This window comes from Heterodontus francisci, chromosome 29 (assembly GCF_036365525.1).
Source record: "Heterodontus francisci isolate sHetFra1 chromosome 29, sHetFra1.hap1, whole genome shotgun sequence".
Taxonomy (NCBI): Eukaryota; Metazoa; Chordata; class Chondrichthyes; order Heterodontiformes; family Heterodontidae; genus Heterodontus; species Heterodontus francisci.
The window spans coordinates 38,192,922-38,216,951 of NC_090399.1; the positions used below are offsets into that span (position 1 = coordinate 38,192,922).

General features: G+C 45.7%; 1 protein-coding gene across 1 annotated transcript; it reads right to left on the minus strand.

Annotated features, from left to right (window-relative positions):
• Nucleotides 1-13,999: 13,999 nt before the first annotated feature.
• Nucleotides 14,000-20,299, minus strand: LOC137346013 (probable G-protein coupled receptor 139). The gene is made up of 2 exons (XM_068009314.1): nucleotides 20,260-20,299; nucleotides 14,000-14,910 (listed from the first exon to the last, which is right to left on the minus strand). Exons 1-2 carry the CDS (start codon nucleotides 20,297-20,299, stop codon nucleotides 14,000-14,002), a joined length of 951 nt encoding a protein of 316 aa, XP_067865415.1.
• Nucleotides 20,300-24,030: the final 3,731 nt, after the last annotated feature.

The following is a 24,030-nucleotide window of genomic DNA, read 5'->3' on the forward strand; positions in this document are numbered from 1 at the left end:
TCGGGTACAGATGAGAGTTTTAAAGTGACGGAGGGTCTCTTGGCTGCGAGGAGGGGCAGTAAAATCTTTTACTTCCACCTGAACGTGTAAATGGGACCTTGGTGTAATGTCTCATACAAATAACAAAACCTCCAACACTGCAGCACTCCCTCAGTACTGCTCCTCCGACAGTGCAGCACTCCCTCACTACTGTCCTTACAACACAGCAGCACTCCCTCAGTACTCAACCTCTAACAGTACAGCACTCCCTCAGTACTGCTCCTCCGACAGTGCAGCGTTCCCTCACTACTGTCCTTACAACACAGCAGCAATCCCTCAGTACTCAACCTCTAACAGTGCAGCACTCCCTCACTACTGTCCTACAACACAGCAGCACTCCCTCAGTACTCAACCTCTAACAGTACAGCACTCCCTCAGTACTGCTCCTCCGACAGTGGAGTACTCCCTCAGTACTGCCCCTCTGACAGTACAGCGCTCCCTCAGTACTGCCCCTCTGACAGTACAGCGCTCCCTCAGTACTGCCCCTCTGACAGTACAGCGCTCCCTCAGTACTGCCCCTCTGACAGTACAGCGCTCCCTCAGTACTGACCCTCTGACAGTGGAGTACTCCCTCAGTACTGCCCCTCTGACAGTACAGCACTCCCTCAGTACTGCCCCTCTGACAGTACAGCGCTCCCTCAGTACTGCCCCTCTGACAGTGCAGCACTCCCTCAGTACTGCCCCTCTGACAGTGTAGCACTCCCTCAGTACTGCCCCTCTGACAGTGTAGCACTCCCTCAGTACTGCCCCTCTGACAGTACAGCGCTCCCTCAGTACTGACCCTCTGACAGTGCAGCGCTCCCTTGTTGAAACAGAGGATCTATATATTCTGGAACGGTTCCTGCAGACTGTAAAGTAGCAAATGCAACCCCACTATTTAAGAAAGGAACCCATGCCCACTCTCTACAAGTTTCCTCAAGCCTGTTTCACACTGTAAGGAAATACTTTGAAACACAATTAAATGATTCCTCATGATTCAGGCGTGAGTGTGTTGTTGAAACGCAAGTTTATTACTCAGACACCAATACTAATAGCACTAACAATGTTAATAACTATTATATTTATACATTAGGTATATGTAATCTATTTCTTGCAAACCCAATGTGATAAAACTTGTAGATGTTGTCCTTCCAGCTGTCCTGTGTGTTCTCCTGATGTTGTCCTTCCAGCTGTCCTGTGTGTTCTCCCGATGTTGTCCTTCCAGCTGTCCTGTGTGTTCTCCCGATGTTGTCCTTCCAGCTGTCCTGTGTGTTCTCCTGATGTTGTCCTTCCAGCTGTCCTGTGTGTTCTCCCGATGTTGTCCCTCCAGCTGTCCTGTGTGTTCTCCCGATATTGTTCCTCCAGCTGTCCTGTGTGTTCTCCCGATGTTGTCCCTCCAGCTGTCCTGTGTGTTCTCCCGATATTGTTCCTCCAGCTGTCCTGTGTGTTCTCCCTCCAAGAATGCGCTGTCTCCTGATATTTCTGTATCCTTTCTTTGTGAGTTCTATCACATGATGCTCAGAATGTGTATTGAAGTGAGTTCCTACTCACCCAAACTTCAGACTTGAATAATGACTGTCCTTATGGCATAACCGTTGAGCAGTTAATTTTACAAAAGGACAGGATAAACTAAACAATCCCAAATAGTTAAGTAATACTAATATAAAATAAAAGCAAAATACTGCAAATGCTGGAAATCTGAAACAAAAACAAGAAATGCTGGAAATAGTCAGCAGTTCTGACAGCATCTATGGAGAGAGAAGCAGAGTTAACATTTCAGGTCAGTGACCCTTCATCAGAAGTTAAGTGATACTGCTTGGGTGCTTCCATTTTTCTAGCCAATATCCGATACTTGTACCTTGACATGGGATGTAGCCAACATGTCGGTTATAGTTACTATTTGCATTGATCTGAGGAATCTCTGTTAACCCAAATCCAGAAACTGATAATCAGATTAACTTTGGGACTCAGGCAAATTCTAACATTCCCCCTCATGAACCTCAGTTTTTAAATGCTGGTTCATATATTTTGTACACAGCTCTCAGCCTGATCACCTTGAATCTACAAACTTACACAATGCGCAGCACCAACTACTAATCAATTAACTAACCAATTATCTACTAATAAGACTCTACTAATTGTGTGTGAGCTTTGTATAATCATGGGAACCCTCCAAAAGGCCCCCATAAGTAGGCAGGTCTTGCCAGTCCTGCAGGTGATCCTCCAACCGCTGACGCACGCTGTCTATACGTATCCAAGCAATAATAACAGTGATGCCCACACAACTGGAACAACTAAGAAAACATAAGAAAGCAAACGAGCCCAGATGGATTGTCCCACATTATATACCATTTCCCACCATTTGTGGTCTCCTAAGGTTTTGATTCCTTTCTCGATATCTTTATTATCCTGCTGCATATGAACCAAATGTTCTTGTGTGGAAGTTGTGCATTGAAGGATTGAATTCAAACTAAGCAAAAGGGAGGAATCGGGTGATCAAAGTGAACACTGACCTTAGGGCTTCCTCCTGAAGGGGCAGCTCCAACTGCATTTCTGTAACATTGTGCAGGTGAACTGGTAATAACAGTTTTCCTCTGACTTTGACCGGTTCAACTGGGGAGAGACAGCACATGGGGCTATTAAGGGGGCAGAGGGTTTCCCCATGATGTAGGTGTGAGACACTGATTGTAATGTAGTACCATTCCCTGTCCATGTAGGCAGTTCCCGCCTGACCAAAACTCAATCGACTTACAGTGACTGTGCAGTTTGGAGAATGCTTGTCCAATGTGAACCCACACGTGGGTGTAGTATGCTGGTACACGTCACACCTACACACCCTCTCATTTCCAACTTGTCAGCAACACTCCAAGTCTGAGACTCACCACGTGTTTATTTTAATAATCAATCATCGAGGATGACCCTGAAGTTCCTTAAAGATAATATCATCATGAGAATGTTCAATGATTCCTATGGATTCTACCTGATGCAACACAGGAGGTGCTCTAGAGTTCACGATGATCAGGACTGCCAATATCACAGGAATCAGGCCGTTACTACACTGAGAGTGAGCTCGAGGGGTGAAGAAGGCCAGGCCGTGCCGTCTGATGTGTTTATATTCTTCTTCCATCTTATTGGTCCCAAGCCAGGTGGTCAAGTGGTGATTCTTGACAAAGGCAGGAATACAATTAGATTCGAGGTCAGACAATCCTTTTTGTCGTAAAGGTAAGCACAAAGTTTCCATCCATACTACAGGTGACTGCTTTGGTGATGTTCTGCTGTGTTTACTCTTCATTGTTTTCCCCAATAATCGCATCGACCTTATCCGAGAGGGACTGCATGGCCGCTACTATCTCTCGGGTGGATAACAGGGTTTTACCTTGTTCATGGATTAGATCCCACTTTGGTCATTTAATTTGGTTAAAAGCCCCTTCAGTTGCCTCCACATGACTTCATCATATTCCCACATAGACTCGACATCTATATGATTCAGGCCGGCCACACCGGCGGTGACTCCTATCCCCACCCATTCGGCTAAACCTCGTTTGTGTTGGGTCTTCAGCCCTTCACCCATGTCTGAGTCAGGGATCCTCCAATCTGTCCTGTGGTTCCTCACCTGCACCTCACCGACCACTTCATTTAACATGAGGTGAAACAAGTTCAGGTAGTTACTGTGACACAATCCGTCAGACATATTCAGAGAGGTTAAATTAAAAACAACCAGAACAATTTCAAAGCACACATCATTATAGAGCAAATCACCTGATTCCATCACTTCTAATCCATTTGTTTGTGGATTAGGGAGTAACATGGGACAAGGGGGAGCCGGACTTCCAGCAGTGATTTGACCTGGTTTCCCAATGGTCTCTAACCTCACCTGAGAGCTAACATAGGCACTGTCATCACCCGGTTCACAACGGACATTACCACTGTGTCTATTCCAGAACTGGGACCAGTTAAATGTTTGAATTAGTACCAGGCCATTCTTTCCATCAGATTGTCCGTATATTTTCCCCTTATAGGGCACCCCGACATCTCCTACAGGAGGGGCAAACATGCTGAATTGGTTTGAAACCACCGCCACTGGATCCCCACCGCTGTTCCATTACTGTTATTTATTTATTAAGAGATACAGCACTGAAACAGGCCCTTCGTCCCAACGAGTCTGTGCTGACCAACAACCACCCATTTATACTAAACCTACAGTAATCCCATATTCCCTACCACCTACCTACACTAGGGGCAATTTACAATGGCCAATTTACCTATCAACCTGCAAGTATTTGGCTGTGGGAGGAAACCAGAGCACCCGGCGAAAACCCACGCGGTCACAGGGAGAACTTACAAACTCTGCACAGTACCTAGAATCGAACCCGGGTCCCTGGAGCTGCGAGGCTGCGGTGCTAACCACTGCGCCACTGTGCCGCCCCATTACAAATACATTTTACCCGAACCCCATTCCCTTCCTCCACACGTGCACCAATAGTTCGATTCCCAACAAACAGTTCCTCCATGTAACCAGGACTTGCCACCTCCCAGTGACAGTTCCACTGTCAACTCAGTCGTTCCTCGATTTCTCTCACCCTTTCTTCTTCTCTGGTTGGATTGTATTTATATCGTTCATCTTGAGTGCAACTCCAGCAACGACCCTTAATCACTGGTGCATAAACTCCAAATCCTGGCACAGGTCCCTCTGGTGTAAGGATGCTCGAACCATCCACAAAGACCTGTAGTCAGTCAGGTACAGGGTGAGTGCCAAAAGGCCCTTCACCAGTTTCTGGTATCAACAAAGTGCACTCGTACAGTTTACCTGGCATCAGAAGACCAGCTGCTAAAGACAAGGGATTGGCAGCATGTTTGACTATCAGGTTATGTTCTTGCAAACCTAACATCCAGTATGCAATTCTGTTACTAGATACTGTTCCATCCCTCAACAATCCGGACAGTAACAGTTCAGTGGGAGTGTGAGCAGTGAGGAGGACCACCTCCTCCAAACCAGTCATGGATGGGAATTTGTTAGTGACCCAATACACAGCCTGTAGGTGTTGGTCATATCCATTATATGTCTGTTCCACAGGCGATCGGCTGTGGGATGTGTATGGCGCAGGAACCAGTATCCTGTGTCTTTCCTGCAACAGGATCACTGAGAGTGATACATCGTTGGTAGCTACCTCCTGGGAGAAGGATTTCCCTGCTTCCAGTGTCTTTAATGCTGGTGCACCTGCGATGACCTGTTTAATCTGAACCACTGCTTGTTCCTGCAAGGCCCCCGCTCCCAGGGAGGGCCTTTCTGATGTAACACATGCAAGGGAGCCATGTGGGCCGCAAAGTCCTCAATAAACATCCAATGGTCTCCTATCAACCCAAGGAATCATCGCAATGATGGGACATCAAGAGGTATCGGGTACTCTTTACATCGTCTATCTTATCCTCAGCAATTCTCCTAGACCCCCGATAGGATAATGTCCAGATAGGTTACATTGAGTAAATATGAATTTATATTGATATGATTCAGTGAGGGCGACGGACCAAAAGCCATTTGAGACATCCAGGATGGTGAAGACCTTTGATGTGCCTGAGGTAACACATTTGAGCCTCTTGGGAAGAGGTGACCATTGGAGCCATGGCTGGGGAATGATGATTGACTTCTCTGTACTCAATTGTCAACTGTCAGGACCTATCGGGATTCTGGACGGCCAGACGGGGCAACTACAGGTACTGACCGTCTTATGTAACACTCCCTGTGTTACCAAGGACTCGATGACCTGTGCCACAGGTTCCTCTGCTTTCTTCGGGAACCGGTACTGTCTAGAGGGCCTAATGGGATCTGGGCCTTGCATATCAACTTCCTGCTTCATCCTCCCACACTCATTTTTATCTCTGGCCCAACATGTAGCCTGCTTGATCACCCCAACTCACTCACGGATCCCTGTACCGGTGTAGCTGCAAATGGTCATAGTGGACTTGGAGCATTTATTGGGACGGGTTTTGTGGTGTACACCTGCCCAGATTCCCTCAAAAGTCATTTAAATTCCTCAACTTCTTCGCACAAACATTCCACCTCATTGGCCCCTCTTCCTAACCAACCCTTCCTATCAGGCCTGCTTGATCCCCCATTTGGATATTGCCTGGAAGAATGACCCCTTTGGCCACAGTTCCAAAACCCTGGAGCTGACCGAGTCTGGGTTTTAGGGGAGTCCCAGACAGGGGGCCCATACTGTGGGCTCCCCTCATTCCTCCATGGGGGCGCTGTGGGACGTACACCCGGGGGCTGGATCACATGGATATTTGTCTTTTGGGATCTATCTAGTTCCCACTTCTGGTTTATCCACTCCCTTACCCACTCCTCATTATGTTTTTTATTGGAAGGGTCATAAACATCATTAATCACATTATATCTTTCATACACACCCTCAATCAGGTATTGAATCCACTATTTTACTTCGAACGGGTCATCACTATTACAATCATGCCTGGGAAAGGCTGCCTGATAGTGATTCCATAATCAGTCTGTAAACACATTCGGGGACTCGCTAGTCTTCTACTTGCATTCCAGCAGGCCCTTTAGGGAGCTGTGATCAGATGCTGACCCATGACCTGTGGCTTTCCACACTGTCTCTTTCACCCCTCTCCAGGTCCCAGTGCCTTTCTTAATGGAGGTAGGAAGAGACTTATACACATCTGGATGGCACACATGCAGTACCAATTTCACCCTCTCTCCCTCATCACAATTATGTAAGTCAGCTACTTGCTCTATTGCTGTTATACTGGGACTCGGATCCTCCCTTTGTTTAATCTGTGTGATATTCTGAGCTCTCTCTTTTAACTGCAGAGCATCAAACAGTACTGTGGTGGTTCCCACATCCTCCCCTCTTTGTTACCTCAAGGGACATCATCACCCCTTTTCCCTCTAAGCCATAGTCATCATAACTCACAGTCAGGTCACTCTGTTCTTCCCTTCCACATTCATATTCCCATGCAGACCATGTGAGATCATTGCACTCTATTTCTCTAATGGAGCCTTCCTTTTTTTTATTCCCCACATTTGGATCATCTCACTCAATTCATTAAGTCATTGATCATTAATATCTGTGGTTCAAACAAACGATCATGTATGGACTTAAGAGATTCTCCAGCTCTCCTTTTTCCTGCATTCATCTTGTGGATAATTCTTATAAATACTAGACCCAGCGCTCATTGCCTTAATCCCGATTCCATATCCCTCTTTATGGAAAGTGACCAACAATTTTGTTCTCTCTGACAGGTTCCATTCTGTGCTAATTATTTTGATGTCAGTTTCTCTCTGGAGTATGTGTCAGTGCCTTAATGTTTTAAAATGTTGTTTCACTCTACCGACCACATTAACCAGCTCACGTCCTGTTATCAAGTAGCTGAGCGTGACTGAGACACGTTCTTTCATGTAGGTTCACCATATATTTTGCATGTTAGTTACTTCAAACCCAATATATCACATTTGCACGCTTACCCCAGTATCCCAGTATCATGTCACACATTTGTGACACTCCAGTGATCTTATCAAAAGATCAAGGTGGGGGTGAAGGGGTGTCTGTCTGAAAGTGTTTCCTTATCTCCCCCTGCATGGTGCCAATGTCTTGGGTTTTGGCCAGACTATCAAATGCAGATCTCTGAAAGAGTTCATGGACAAGGACACAGCCATTTCCAAGAGAAATCTATCAAGTACAATTCTTGACCTCACTTCCCTAACTCTTCCATTTCCTATTTGGTAATTTGATTTTTCTGTATCTATCACTTACCTTCAATCACTTACTCTCATCCAGTTTTATACATTCCATTAGTTACCATTCTTTCTCATTCATGAGCCCGGGTGAAACTTTACAGTCCAATGTAAAATTTTCACAATATCTTTAGAACAAAAACCGTACATTCTCGTGGTGCTTGGCATTAACACATTATTTTTGTCTTGCTTCTTATGTTTTGTCATTTCACATTATCCCAAATTCAAATAACAGTGTTATTGGGCTGACAGGTTTTATCAATGTTCAATTAATTTCTCAACAAAGAATCTTTCTGTTTTTTTTTCAATACTCTGGAATTTCCTAGACAGCTTTTCCATTATTTTGTTTTTGTTGAATGAAAATTTGATTAACCCCTTAAATTTCAGGTAAATTTTCCCTTTGAGTACTTGAAATATCTACTCAGATCAATTTATTTTAATTGATTCAAATCTCAGAAACAATTATGCCCAGGATTGATGGTTTAACATTTCGAGGTGGCTTCAATATCTCCCTTTCTCAAGCACTCTGTCTTGGAAGATAACAAATGGCCTGAATAGGTTCAGGCCAAATCTCTGAAAGTCAAAACCTTTTTAGCTCAAATCATCACTTTGCTGTGACACGTAATGTCTACAGATAAGTTCTTAAATTCTTTTTTTTTAAACTGCTCGATCTCTTGCTGTGACATCAGTCCTCATGTGGTCCTGGAAACCATCGTCATCTGTTTAAAAAAAAAACACAAAGAATCCATTGTGATTCTGCCTCAGAGGCCAGTGGTTAATTTATCCAATCATATCTGTCAATTTCGAAACTGAAAAATTCAACAATATCCAATATATGAATTTACACTCAACAATACAAAGGTTATGCAGTGAAGTAAATAAAAAAAAAACAGCTGTCTGCACAAAGGGTTAACTTCAGTGCTTGTTTTCAAGAAGGCTGAGAAAAAATTCCCAAATACGTCACTTTACATAAAAACATTTTTCCAATCAAAGATGAACCAAGCACTATTTTAAACTGTTTTCCAAGTTTTAGAGCCCTTTTTAAACTTGCACAAGTTATTTTATTCTTAGGAATTGAAAACAACGGAATCAGTAGTATCTCTCTCAACTTCAAAGGAAAACATTGGCATCAGGGAAGACAGTATTTTAGATTAAACTCCAATTGTTTCCAAATTTATTAGCTTCTTCCTCAAACTGATTTTTCAATTTCTGATGTTTGTGAACAACACTCTGCTTTAACAATGACACGGCAGTGGCTCAAATATACAGTAAACTTTCAACTGTGTAAGGATACTGCCTCATAGGAGCATGTACCGGTCTGTTAATATCTTCGAGGTTGGTCATGTTTCCACAATCATGTTTATGGGTTGTGAATACACGGCCTCTGGTATCAACAGTGCAGACTAGCGGTCTCTCACTACCGTCATATTGGAGAGGGGAAACCACCTCTCCTGGGAACACCAGTGGGAGTCACTGGAAAGGCTGCTTACTGGCCTGGAGGACTGAGACACTGCGGCAGCCACTGGCCGGGTCCCAGTTCCAATTCACGTTGTCTCCATCACTGCCTCCATTCTCTCTAGTCGCTGTTTGACTGGGTCGGGACTCATCGATGCTGGAGGAGGAGGAGAGGAACAAGGCTCGCCATTTCTGTCAGTTCCTCCCTACGTCTATTACAGCAGTCATGAGGGTAATGGCCCAAGTGGTTACAGTTAAAACAACGCACTGGGACATTCCTTCACCACACGGGGATTTTAGGGGGTCCAGATTCCTGACTGGGAAAGGGGCCTTTGATGGCTGCTACCTTAACTTTCACAGGTGTTCGAGGGAGGTTACACGGACCTGTCCCCAAACTGTACCGACATGGAGGATCAGATCATCCCAGGTCACTGTTTAAGTGTTATAAACATCCAACCCATTACAGATTGCTGGCTGGAGTCCTCTCAGGAAAAGGCTCTTAAAATATCGGGTATCATAACATGTATCAACATAGTCCTCCTGGTCCTCCCCCTCTCGAGTCTAATGATAACAGTCATAGAGTCTCTCTGTATATACACCCAGACATTGAGTGGGGGCCTGTTTGATGTTAACAAGGACTTCAATAAATGTTCTCTTCCCCTAGGGCCCTTCGCAGGTCAGCCTCTATCTCCTTGAGTGAGCCTTTGGTCATAGTGTCCCAGTCCATCTCCTGCTTTAACTCTAGAGAGCATGCAGCTAGGAGGATCTGTTTAAAGTCATCACTCTCTAACTCTGGGTGTGAGGTCTTAAAAATGTCCCATTTTGGCGTGAGGAGGAGGGGGTCAGTGCTCATATCCACTGTTATCACTAAAGCTTCCCTCAGGACCCTGACCTCGCCGGGGGAAAGGGGCCTGTGTGTAGTTGTTACCTCTTCTCTAAGCAGGGTGGATGGGGATGGTTCTTCACCGCCCCCTCTCCCCCCTCTGTCATGGCCCTGGGTCAAGTAACCACACACACTGGTATTTTCCTGTCTGTCTTGTGTGGGAGAGGTGGAGCAGAGGGGGTGAGGTTCTCAAATGTATTGTCCCAACAAGGGCCGGGGTCTCTGCTCTGGTTTTGGAGACAGCAGCCACCGCTGCCCGCTGTTGGCCGATTTGTGCCTGGAGTTGATGGATATTAGTAAAACACGGGACATGGTCTGATTCAGGAGAGGTGACAGTTTGTTGCTGAACTAACTCCCTCAAAGCCCCTCTTGCATCTTCTAACTCCTCACTTAGTCTGGTATTTTCTGCCTGTAATTCAATATTTTGTTCCAGTATCTGCTCTAGTTTTTTCCTTGTATAACACGCTCTGTCATGTGCTTCCTGTTCCCAGTGTAACTGATTGTACAGGATGGCAATGCTGTCCTGTCAACCTTCACTTTCATTTTGTAACTTATCCACTTTCTCTCTTAGTTCTTATTTTTTTGTCTATTTAACTGTGAGGCAGATAAATGTGTCCCACAGGCCAATTTATCCTGGTCCCTTTTTTAACTGAAGTTTGTTTTTCTGAACCTCCTCAGAGAGCCGACCATGAATGGACTTGTAATCCCCATCACACTCTTCTACAATCCCCAGTATATCTCTCACTCCCGGTGCCCCTGTCTTCACCGTCAATCTATCTATCAGCCGTTCCCTGTGATATACCAACACCATTGTACTTCTGTCTTTACTTAACCAAAACTCTCCAGATGTTTTCTACCCGTCTCATACATTTAACTAAGCTGTTGCTTCTCACAACTCAAGCCTATGATTCCAACGATTGCGAATCCCACTCCTGACACCAATTTGTAAGATTTAGGTTCGGGAGTCACACATTACCTAAAATAGGTGGTCGAGAACTCATAAGTAATTTAAAAGTAGTTTATTAAATTTATTATGAAGCAATAGTTTCCATAATGTATAAGCTAAATAGACAGAAAAGGTATATGACCCGTGACAGAGGAGAACGGTTTACCAATCCCGGAGAAACGAGTGAGCTGATCTCTTGCAGCTGGGGTGACCGTCTTTTACACCAATCTTCACAGCTGGAAGGTCAGTCTTCTTCTTCTTCTTCTTCTTCTTTCTTTCTCTCTCTCACTCTCTCTCTGTCTGTCTTTTCACCTGCTCCAGTGAGCTGAGGTGTCAGGAAGCTCTCTATCTTCTGCCAGACAGGAGCTGCTGTCTGGGCTCCTCCCAGCATCCATTGATTAACTTTATTATTAGTTCACTCTCTGTCAATCACTTGTTCAAACCCTTCTAACCAATGAATACAGGACAGGTAGCCGAGGTAGTATACTGTATTCGCTGCTCACAGTGTGGTCTCCTCTACATTGGGCAGACCAAGCGCAGACTGGGTGACCGCTTTGCGGAACATCTCTGCTCAGTCCGCAAGCAGGACCCTGAGCTTCCGGTTGCTTGCCATTTCAACACTCCCCCCCCTGCTCTCATGCTCACATCTCTGTCCTGGGATTGCTGCAGTGTTCCAGTGAACATCAACGCAAGCTCGAGGAACAGAATCTCATCTACCGATTCGGCACACTACAGCCTGCCGGACTGAACATTGAGTTCAATAATTTCAGAGCATGACAGCCCCCCATTTTACTTTCATTTTTAGTTACTTTTTCTTCCTTTTTTTTAACATTCTTTTTTACATTTTTTACTATCTTTTTTTGCATTTATTCCATTTCATCTTAGTTTGTTCAGTTTGCTTACCCACTGTTTTTTTCAGGTTTTTTTTCAGGTTTGCACTTGCTGCTGTTCAATATTCAGTGTATTCACACCTAATCTGTACTAATGCTTTGTCTTTCAACACACCATTAACATATTGTTTGCCTTTGCTCCGTGACCTTTTGGTCAGCTATGTGGCCTGGTCCAATCTGCACCTTCTCCTTTGTTATCTCTTTCCCCACCCCCACCTCACTTGTTTATAATCTGTGACTTTTCTAATATTTGTCAGTTCCGAAGAAAGGTCACTGACCCGAAACGTTAACTCTGCTTCTCTTTCCACAGATGCTGCCAGACCTGCTGAGTGATTCCAGCATTTCTTGTTTTTGTTTCAGATTTCCAGCATCCGCAGTATTTTGCTTTTATTTTAATATAGGTAGCCGAGGTGTCAGGGGTCGTCACCTCCCCCTTGTTCATTTCAGTTCGAGGTCATCTTTCAGTTTACTTCATACTAGTGGACAATTGTTAGCTTTAATTGGACACTTGCACAGCTAAGAGGGAAAAGAAGGCACCAGAAACCTCCCTCATATCAGCTTAGGAATCTCTGTCGTGTCTTGGCTTCTATATGACCCCCCCCCCACCACCCCACCCCCGCACCACTCTTGGGAATGTCCTGCTCTTCTCTCCCAATCTTATTGACACCAGTGATGACCCTGGTATTAGGAACTGCTTTTCTGTCCCTCTTGAGAGAGAATGGAAATCAGTTTCTCTGTGGATCTGTTTCATACTCTGCTGACTGTTTCGATAAGAATTCTGTGTTACTCTGAGAAATATTATTTCTTAAAGGGGTCAGATTTCTAACAGGATTGATGATTTTTCAACAATCAAAGTTCTTTTTCCTTCATTGGGAACATTCAGTATTTTAATTCAGTCCCATTTGGAAGTGTATTTGTTGAAATTTCTTTGTCTTTTCTCCTCATAATGATGGCGTCCGTTGAGGAACAATGAGACCAGCTGTGGCTGCCATTGTTGGTGAGGAGGATCCGGGAAGAGACAAGAGTGAACCAAAAGTATCTGTCTCCTCCAGCAGCACTAGGAGGAGTTTGTGGCCATCCAGCTGCAGCAAGCAGATTTTCTTTTATTAGTTTAAAATAGATATGAAAAAAATGATTAGTTTTCTTTTCTGGCAATTTCTTCTTCAGATTTACTTATTCAAGTAGCCCAGTCATCACCTGTGAAAACAGACAGGAAGTGCTGACAGGCTATTCTCCCATGGAAGGCTGCACAACAGGGCCAGATCCTGGAACTCCCTCAATAGCAGCAACTGTGGGAACTCCACTGCCAGAACGGACAGCAGCTGCTCAAGAGAGAAGGCCCATCTTTTCAGGCGGCAATTGAAGATGGGCAATTAATGCTGGCCTTGTCAGTGGCAAAAAATATTTATTCTGGGTCTTTCATAGACCCTCCTCCAGGCCCTACACCCTTCCCTATCACTGTAACCTCCCCCAGCTGTACACTCCTCCCGATCTCTGTAACCTCCTGCAGCCCCGATAATCCTTCGAGATCTCTGTGATCCACTAATTCTGGCATCTTCTGAATCCCCGAACGATCCCCACCAACACCACCGACAGACTTAGGGTGGGGGAGAGAGAGAGAGAGAGAGACAGCATTGGAGGAATGGAATGGAGACGGACTCAATAAAGCATTTCCAAAAATAAACCAAGTAATAATAATTAGCTGTCATGAGACGATTTCCAGCATCTGCAGCATTTTGCTTTTATAAAAACAGGTTTTATTTTCTGAGCAGATGTGAGGAGCTGAGAATGGAACCAGTGGAGGCGGAAGAGAGACTGTGACTGCCATTTCACCTCCTGTCCTGCAGGGGGCACTCTGAATCTCCTCCTGCCCCCTTCTATCCGCTCCTCCAAAGGTCACTTCTTGCCTGCCACTCCGCTGCTCTTTGGTGTGTGTGACCGTCACCTCTGGCCAGTGTATTTCAGGTCATCCAACTGTCGGTCACTTCTTTCCCATTGAGGATAAATATTCCATTCATGGACTGGAAACACTGGGACCTGCCTCTGGGCTGCTCTCAGTTGTTTTGTTTATTCATTAAATGAATAATTGATGTAACTGGATATTTCACCACGTTCTTGACCTGCTCTCTGAACTTGGACTGAGTTGCCCCATAAATAAATGTGTTTGTGCAGCAACTTAAATTCAGCAGCATCCATCCGACTTTTTGAAATAGATATTCAGAATCGGTGTAATCCCTGTGTTCTATTCCTGTAATGTTATAATAAAAGAATTCGATAACAAACACCAACCACAGAAGTATGAAGTTGCCGGATATGGTGAAGAGTAAAATCACAGACTTTCTTCTGCTCTCCATCTCTGGGTCACTGTGATTCTCTCCCTTGCTCTGACCTTTCAGTCCCTTACGGACTCGACTGGCCACTAAAATGTGTCTGACAGTCAGAACATTGAGCAACAGAATTAAAGCAAATGGGAGCAACGGGATTAAAAATCTAACAAACTTGTCAAATCCAACCCATCCGGGCTCAGTATAATAGCTTGGCTTCATGTAACAGCCCCACGGTACGTTGTCGATTATCATTCCAGGTTCATATGTAAAGTAGTAGGGGACATTTTTTAAACAGAGCAGAATGCAGGTTGTTGCTAGAACCACAGCCGCAGTTTTCTCGGTGCAATATTTTGTTTTCAGCTTCTGGCAACAAATGGCCACAAATCGATCAAAGGTGAAAGTGACGGTGAACCAGACAGAACAGTCTATGGCTGCAAAACTAAGGACACCGATAACACTACACACAGGGGTGATGTACAGGAAAGATCCCTGGAAATAATAATAACTGATCTGCCACAGTATGACCTCAGTAATAATAACCAGTAGATCCGCCGTTGCCATGGCCACCAGGTAGCGAGTGGTGCAGGTGGAGAGGCCGCACTTTCCCTGGGACAGGATCACAATCGCCAGTAAATTAACTGTAAGAGAGAGAAGGGAAAAGAGACTGGAAATTACTGATCAAACATTCTCCGTGTCTGACCCAGACAGTAAGGGCAGGATTTTAGCACCAAAAACAGGGGGAATTGGGGGCGAGTCAGAGGTTAAAATGTAAAAATCTCAACCCCGACCCCAACGAAACTCCAACCTGCCCACTTAAACCAGAGAACCAGAGAAAAAGTGTGACACAGAAGGAGGCCATTCAGCCCGTCGTGTCCGTGCCAGTCGAACAAACTATTCCCTAATCTAATGCAGCACCTGGTCCATAGGCTTGCCGGTTACGGCACTTCAGGTGCATGTTCATGTACTTTTTAAAAGAATTGAGGGGTTCTGCCTCCACCATTCCTGGCAGTGAATTCCAGACACCCACCATCCTCTGGCTGAAATTGTTTTTCCTCATGTCCCCTCGAATCCTTCTACCAATCACCTTAAATCTGTGGCTCCTGGTAATTGACCTCTCCATGAGGGGAAACAGGCACTTCCTGTCAACTCTGTCTGGGCCCCTCATAATTTTATGCACCTCAATTAAGTCACCCCTCAGCCTCCTCTGTTCTAAGGAAAACAATCCGAGCCGGTCCAATCTTTCCTCATAGCTGCAACTTTCAAGCTCTGGTAACATTCTTGTAAATCTCCTCTGTACTCTCTCCAGAGCAATTATGTCCTTCCTGTAATGTGGAGACCAGAACTGTATGCAATATTCCAGCTGTGGCTTAACCAGCGTTTTATACAGTTCCAGCATTACATCCCTGCTTCTGTTTTCTATATGGCGACCAATAAAGGAAAGCATTCCATATGCCTTCTTCACCACTCTATCTACCTGTCCTGTCACCTTCAGAGACCTTTGGACATTCACTCCAAGGTCTCTCACTTTTTCTACCCCTCTCAATATCCTCCCATTTATTGTGTATTTCTCTCGCTTGATTTGCCCTCCCCAAATGCATTACATCACACTTCTCTGGATTGAATTCCATTTGCCACTTTTTTGCCCACTCAACCAAACCATTGATATCATTCTAGAGTCCACGGCTATCCTCTTCACTATCAACTACACGGCCAATTTTTGTGTCATCAGCAAATTTCTGAATCATGCCTCCCACATTTTAGTCCAAATCATTAATATGTAACACAAACATCAAGGGACCCAGCACTGAGCCCTGTGGAACACCATTGGAAACAGCTTTCCATTCGCAAAAACATCTGTCAACTGCTACTCTTTGTTTAAAGTTCCTGAGCCAATTCTGGATCCAACTTGTCACATTCCACTGTGTTCCGTGGGCTTTCATTTTACTGACCAGTCTGCCATGCGGGATCTTGTCAAATGCTTTACTAAAATCCATGCAGACCACATTCACTGCACTATCCACATCAATACTCCTTGTTACTTCCTCAAAAAACTCAATAAGTTAGTAAGACAGGACCTTCCCCCAACAATTCCACGCTGACTATCCCTGATTAATCCATACTTTTCTATGTGGTAGTTTATTATTTCCGTCTGAATTGATTCTAACAATTTACCCACCACCTAGGTCAGTCTGACCGGCCTAGAATTATTTGGCTTATCCCTCACACCATTTTTAAACAATGGTGCAACGTTCGCAGACCTCCAATCGTCTGGTACCTGGCCTGTATCTAGTGAGGATTTGAAGATGATCCTCAGCGTATCCATTATTTCCTCTCTGGCTTCCTTTAACAGCCTGGGATGAAATCCATCTGACCCTGGTGATTTAACCCCTTTCAAGGATGTCAGACCCTCTAGTACTTCCTCTCTCATTTTGCTTATCGTATCTAATATTTCACACTCCTCCTCTTCACTACAATATCTGCATCAATCCTCTCCTTTGTGAAGACAGAGACAAAAAACTCATTAAGAACCCTGCCCACATCTTCTGCATCCACGCTTAAGTTCCCTTGTACATCTCTGATGGGCCCTAACCTTTCCTAGTTATCCTCTTGCTCTTAATGTGATGATAAAGCATCTTTGGGTTTCCCTTGATTTTACCTGCCAATAATTTTTCATGTCCTCTCTTTGCTTTTCTAATTTCCTTTTTTACTTCACCCCTGCACTTTCTATACTCCACTAGGCTTTCTAACGTATGAAGATTTTTTGATTGTCATAAGCTTTCTTTTTCTGCTTTAACTTACCCTGTAAGCTTCTAGATAATCGGGGGCTCTAGATTTGGCAGTATGACCCTTTATCTTTGTGGGGACATGCCTACACCGTGCCTGTAGTATCTCACTTTTGAATGCCTCCCATTGGTTTGCCACTGATATTCCTTCAAGTGGCTGTATCCAGTCCACTTTCACCAGGTCACCTCTCAGTTTCGTAAAATTTGCCTTCCCCAGTTCAGAACCTTTACTTCTGTTCAATCTTTGTCCTTTTCCATGATTATGCTAAAACTAACTGTATTATGGTCATTATCTCCAAAATGGTCACCCACTGTTACTTCATCCACTTGCCCAGCTTCAATACTGAAGAAAAAATCTAGAATTACGCCTCCTCTCGTTGGGCTTGTTACTTGTTGGTTAAAAAAGTTCTCTTGCACGAATTTCAAGAATTTTGTCTCTTCTGTGCCCTTCAAACTGTTTGCATCCCAATTGATATTAGGGTAGTTGTAATCCACAAGTATTATTGCCCTATTGTTTTTGCACTCAGAAATTTGCCTACATATTTGTTCTTCTATCTTGCTCCCACTATTTGGGGGTCTATAGTACACTCCTCGTAGTGTGGCTGCCCATTTTTTAGTTCTGAGCTCCACCCATGTGGCCTCATTTGATGATTCATTTAGCACATCATCCCTCCTCAAAGCTGTTATTGATTCCATAACTAATAATGCTACGCCCCCTCCTTTTTTATCTCCCTCTCAATCCCGCCTGATAACTCTATCTGGGGGTGTTGAGCTGTCATTCTTGTCCTTCTTTAAGTTAAGTTTCTGTTATAACAACAATATCATGTTGCCATGTGTCTATCTGTGCCCTCAGCTCATTGGCTTTATTTACTATGCTCCTTGCATTTAAATAAATACCCTTTAACACTGCCAAATTCCCGCACTGCACACTGTTTAACCTTTGCTTCTTCTGTCTTTCAGAGTCACTCACTAATTTTCTGCCTCCTGTTCCCTGCCTTGAAATTGTCCTATGTGAAACTGCTCTCAGGTTCCCATCCTCCTGCCAAGTAGTTTAAATCATCCCCATCTGGCTTTAACGGAATCGGACAGATGACCAGGAGGTGGGTTGGTAATTTAAATATTTGAATGAGGCTGGAAGTCTCTGATTTAATCTATTTTACAGGTTTAACTTTGTCTGGCCGGGTTTCCCCGTTATACCCCACATCACATACATAGACACCTGGGATTGGCGATTGGAACAGTCCACCCCCTCCGGGATTGGACCGCTCCCTCGGGATCATCCCCCCACCCTGGAAACTACACCCCATCTTCCACACGGCACAGTGGTGCAATGGTTAGCACCGCAGCCTCACAGCTCCAGCGACCCGGGTTTGCTTCTGGGTCCTGCCTGTGTGGAGTTTGCAAGTTCTCCCTGTGACCACGTGGGTTTCCGCCGGGTGCTCCGGTTTCCTCCCACATCCAAAGACTTACATGTTGATCGGTAAATTAGCCATGGTAAATTGTCCCTGGTGTAGGTAGGTGGTCGGAGAATTGAGGGAAGTTGGGGATGTGGTAGGAAATATGGGATTAATGTAGGATTAGTATAAATGGGTGGCTGATGGTCGGCACAGACTTGGTGGGCCGAAGGGCCTGTTTCAGTGCTGTATCTCTCTATGATGCTATGACACCCAGGACTGGAACACCCCCAGGATTGGACCCATCCCCCCGGGATCAGACCTCACCATCCCGGGATCAGACCCCACCATTCCCTGGGGTCGGACTGACTGTCTACAGGATTGGACCCTCTGAACCCTATGTTCATACCCCCCCCACCCCCCGGAATGGATTCTCCTTTCTGGATGGGACCAACCTATGGGCTCGGACCCCTTCTCCCGGGATCAGACCACAGTCCCGGGTTTGGAATCCTTGAAAAATCAGTTCCCCCCCCATCGTGTCTTGGATCAGGCACTCCCCCTGCCCGTTCCCCCTAAACAGACTAGGAACAGTCTGCAGGACAGGAGACCCTTCTTCAGGATTAGGGGATCAAACAGTCCTCCTCCCCCTCCATTCCCCTCCCCCTCTTCGGACTGTGATCATGTTACAGGACAGGAGACCCCTCGCTGGAATGGAGGACTGACATTTTAGATTCAGAGCAATGTTGCTGATTTTTAAATGCCCTCTAACAAGGTCTAACTGGTCACACAGTTATATAAAACTACAACAAAGTCGAAGAAAAGGAATGAAACAAGACGGATCACCCGGCATCAACCGAGGCACTGGAAACAGCAACAACAAACCCAGCCCTGTCGACTCTGCAAAGTCCTCCTTACTAACATCCGGGGGTTTATGCCAAAGTTGGGAGAGCTGTCCCACAGACTAGTCAAGCAACAGCCTGACATAGTCATTCTCACAGTATCATATCTTGCAAACAATGTCCCAGACACCACCATCACCATCCATCGGTATGTCCTGTCCCACTGGCAGGACAGACCAGCAGAGGTGGCGGCACAGTGGTATAAAGTCGGGAGGGAATTTCCCTGGGAGTCGTCAGCATCGACTCCAGACCCCATGAAGTCTCATGGCATCAGGTCAAACATGGGCAAGGAAACCTCCTGCAGATTAACACCGACCGCCCCCTCTCATTGATGAATCAGTACTCCTCCATGTTGAACACCATTTGGAAGAAGCACTGAGAGTGACAAGAGCACAGAATGTACTCTGGGTGGGGGACTTCAATATCCATCAACAAGAGCTGTTTGGTAGCACCACTATTGGCCGAGCTGGCCGAGCTGGCCGAGTCCTAAAGGACATATCTGCTAGACTGGGTATGCGGGAGATGGTGAGGGAACCAACAAGAGGGAAAAACATACTTTACCCCGTCCTCAGCAATCTGCCTGCTAAGGATGCATTTGTCTATGACAGCATTGGTAGGACTGACCATCACACAGTCCTTGTGGAGACGAAGTCCCGCCTTCACATTGAGGATACCCTCCATCGTGTTATGTGGCATGTTCACCATGCTAAATGGGATAGATTTCAAACAGATCTAGCAATGCAAAACTGGGAATCCATGAGCCGCTATGGGCCATTAGCAGCAGCAGAATTGTACTCATCCACAATCTGTACCCTCATGGCCAAGAATATCCCCATTCTACCATTACCATCAAGCCGGGGAACCAACCCTGGTTCAATGAAGAGTGCAGGAGGGCATGCCAGGAGCAGCACCAGGCATACCTACTTGCGTGACAATCAGCGGAAGCAGCATGTAATAGACAGAGCTAAGCGATCCCACAACCAACGGATCAGATCAAAGCTTTACAGTCCTACCACATCCAGTCGTGAATGGTGGTGGACAATTAAACAACTAACAGAAAGAGGAGGCTCCACAAATATCCCCAGCCTCAATGATGGGGGAGCCCAGCACATCAGTGCAAAAGACAAGGTTAAAGCATTTGCTTCTATATTCAGCCATAAATGCCAAGTGGATGATTTATCTCAGCCTCCTCCTGAGGTCCCCAGCATCACAGATGTCAGACTTTAGCCAATCTGATTCACTCCATATGATATTAAGAAATGACTGAAGGCACTGGATACTACATAGGCTGTGGGCCTTGACAATATACCGCCAATAGTACTGAAGACCCCTGCTCCAGAATTAGCCCCTAGCCAAGCTGTTCCAGTACAGCTACAACACTGGCATCTACCTGGTAATTTGGAAAATTGCCCAAGTATGTCCTGTACATAAAAAGCAGGACAAATCCAACCCGGCCAATTACAACCCCATCAGTCTACTCTCAATCATTAACAAAGTGATGGAAGGGGTCGTAAACAGTTCTATCAAGCAGCACATGCTCAGCAATAACCTGCTCATTTTGGGTTCTGCCAGGGTCACTCATCTCCTGACCACATTACAGCCTTGGTCCAAATATGGATAAACGAGCTAAACTCAAGAGGTAAGGTGAGAGCGACTGCCCTTGACATCAAGGCAGCATTTGACCGCGTGTGGCATCAAGGATCCTGAGCAAAATTGGAGTCAATGGGGATTCGGGAAAAACTCACCACAGGTTGGAGTTATACCTAGTGCAAAGGGAGATGGCTGTGGCTGTTGGAGGTCAATCACCTCAGTCCCAGGACATTGCTGCAGGAGTTCCTCAGGGTAGTGTCCTCTGCCCAACCATCTTCAGCTGTTTCATCATTGACCTTTCCTTCATTGTAAGGTCAGAAATGGGGATGTTTGCTGATGATTGCACAATGTTAAGCACCATTCGTGACTTCTCAGACACTGAAGCATCCCGTGTCCACAGGCTGCAAGATCTGGACAATCTCCAGGCTTGGGCTGATAAGTGGCAAGTAACATTCACTCTGCACAACTGCCAGGCAATTGCAATCTCAAACAAGAGAAAATCTAACCATCTCCCCTTGATGTTCAATGGCATTACCATCACTGAATCCCTACTATCAACATCCTGGAGGTTACCATTGACCAAAAACTGAGCTGTACCAGTCACATAAATGCTGTGACTACAAGAACAGGACAGAGGCAGAGAATTCTCCAGTGAGTAGCTCACCTCCTGACTCCCCAAAGCCTGTCCACCATCTACAAGACACAAGTCAGGAGTGTGATGGAATGCTCTCCACATGCCTGGATGGGTGCAGCTCCAACAACACTCAAGAAGCTCAACGCCATCCAAGAAAAAGCAGCTCACTTATTTGGCACCCCATCCACAAACATTCAGTCCCTCCACCATCGATGCACAGTGGCAGCAGTTTATACCATCTACAAAATGCAATGCAGCAATTCATCAATTCTCCTTTGACAACACCTTCCAAACCCACGGTCTCTACCACTTAGAAGGACAAAGGCAGCAAAAGCAGGGGAACACCACTACATGAAAGTTCCCCTCCAAGTCACACATAATCCTGACTTGATACTATATCGCTGTTCCTTCACTGTTGCTGGGTCAAAATTCTGGAAATCCCTTCCTAACAGCACGGTGGGTGTACCTACCCTACATGAACAGTAACAGTTCAAGAAGGCAGCTCACCACCAGCTTCTCAAGGGCAATTAGGGATGGACAATAAATGCTGGCTCAGCCAGCGACGCCCACATCCCATGAACAATGAAGAAATAACCTTCCCCATCTACCAGGAAAAGAGACCCCTCCTCATGGTTGGGGATCAGGCACTAAACTCCCCCTCCCCTCCCGCTCCTCCTCCCCAGACTCGGACCACGCTGTGGGATAGGAGACCCCCTCCGTGGAGTTCAGGACCCAGAGACCAATGATCGGAGATGTCACCATGCTCTCCCCCTCTGGGGAGGGTGATTGGACACCCCCCGATATCAGGCATCTCCCCCAAAACACCGGGGTCAGCATTTGGACCGCCCTGGTCCTGAGGTCTGCTCCAGAGTCCACCCTGCTCGACTGGAAGCCAAGCCTGTCAATCAGGCTGACTTCAGGGCGGGGAACCTGTCAAGGATAAAAGAGGCAGTCTGTGGAGTTAAAACTCTGAAACTCTGCTCCCCACCTATGTCACTCACCCCTGTTAATATCCAGGAATAAACATTGGAGTAAAAACAAAATACTGAAACTGCTGTAAATCTGAAAAAAATAGGAGAATGTTGAAAACACTCAGCAGGTCAGGCAGCATCTGTGGAGAGAGAAACAGAGTTAATGTTTCAGGCTGATAGGCTTTCATCAGAACTGGAAGAGATTAGAGATTAACAGTTTTAAAGCAATCATGTAGGCAGTGAAAAGTGGGGTATAGGGGGAGGAAAGAACAAAAGGGAAGGTCTGTGATCGGGTGGAGGGCAGGAGTGATTCAATGATAAAAGGGATGATGGTGCAAGGTGAATGGGACAATTAAAGAAACAGAGGATGGGTCCAGAGGAGGTGTAAATGGTTACAGCAGAATAACAGAGGGAGAGGAGTGCATGGAAAATCTGGCAAAGTGGGGAAGTCTCCAGTGGCCTGGAAAAGTGATGGAGAATGGTGGGTAGACCCCAGGGCTGTGGACCAGTCTGCCAGCTGTTTATCAGTAGGGGATCCTCACCCCAAGCACCAGCCCACACCCCCTCCACTCCCAGTGACTCTGGTGTAGCCATCCTCCATTAGCAGCACAGGCCGTCCCAGAAAGTGAAAGCAACGGTTATAATTTGAAGTTTTTAAGATCAGAGTTAAGTTGAAAGTCAAAAATTACCTAATTGAAAAATACGGTGCTGTTGCTCATTGAGCTGCAGTGGAAGAGTGTAGGATTTTTAAAAAATTCATTCATGGGATGTGGGTGTCACTGGCCAGGCCAGCATTTATTGCCCATCCATAATTGCCATTGAGAAGTTGGTGGTGAGCTTCCTTCTTGAACCGCTGCAGTCCATTTGGGGTTGGTATACCCACAGTGCTTTTAGGAAGGGAGTTCCATGGTTTTGACCCAGCGACACTGAAGGAACGGCGATATCGTTCCAAGTCAGGATGGTGTGTGACTTGGAGGGGAACTTGCAGGTGGTGGTGTTCCCATGCATTTGCTGCCCTTGTCCTTCTAGTTGATAGAGGTCGCAGGTTTGGAAGGTGCTGTCTAAGGAGCTTTGGTGCATTGCTGCAGTGCATTTTGTAGATGGTACACACTACTGCCACTGTGCATCGGTGGTGGAGAGAGTGAATGTTTGTAGATGGGGTGCCAATCAAGCGGGCTGCTTTGTCCTGGATGGTGTCGAGTTTCTTGAGTGTTGTTGGAGCTGCACCTATCCAGGCAAGTGGAGAGTATTCCATCACACTCCTGACTTGTGCCTTGTAGATGGTGGACAGGCTTTGGGGAGTCAGGGGGTGAGTTACTTGCCTCAGGATTCATAGCCTCTGTGTTTGCTCCTCTCCCAATGTCCAGGAGATTCCATCAAGAGCAGTGAATACTGATAATAAATTGAAAGATGTCCAAGTAAATCACTGTTTCACCTGGAAGGAGTGTTTGGGGCCTTGGACAATGGGAAGGGAGGAATTAAAAGGG

Coding starts and splice junctions, on each gene's coding strand:
- LOC137346013 (XM_068009314.1), bottom strand. CDS start 20,299: ATGCTGCTTCCGCTGATTGTCACGCAAGTAGGTATGCCTG. Junction 14,911..20,259: donor CACGCAAGTAGGTATGCCTG/GTGCTGCTCCTG, acceptor TCTCTCTTACAG/TTAATTTACTGGCGATTGTG.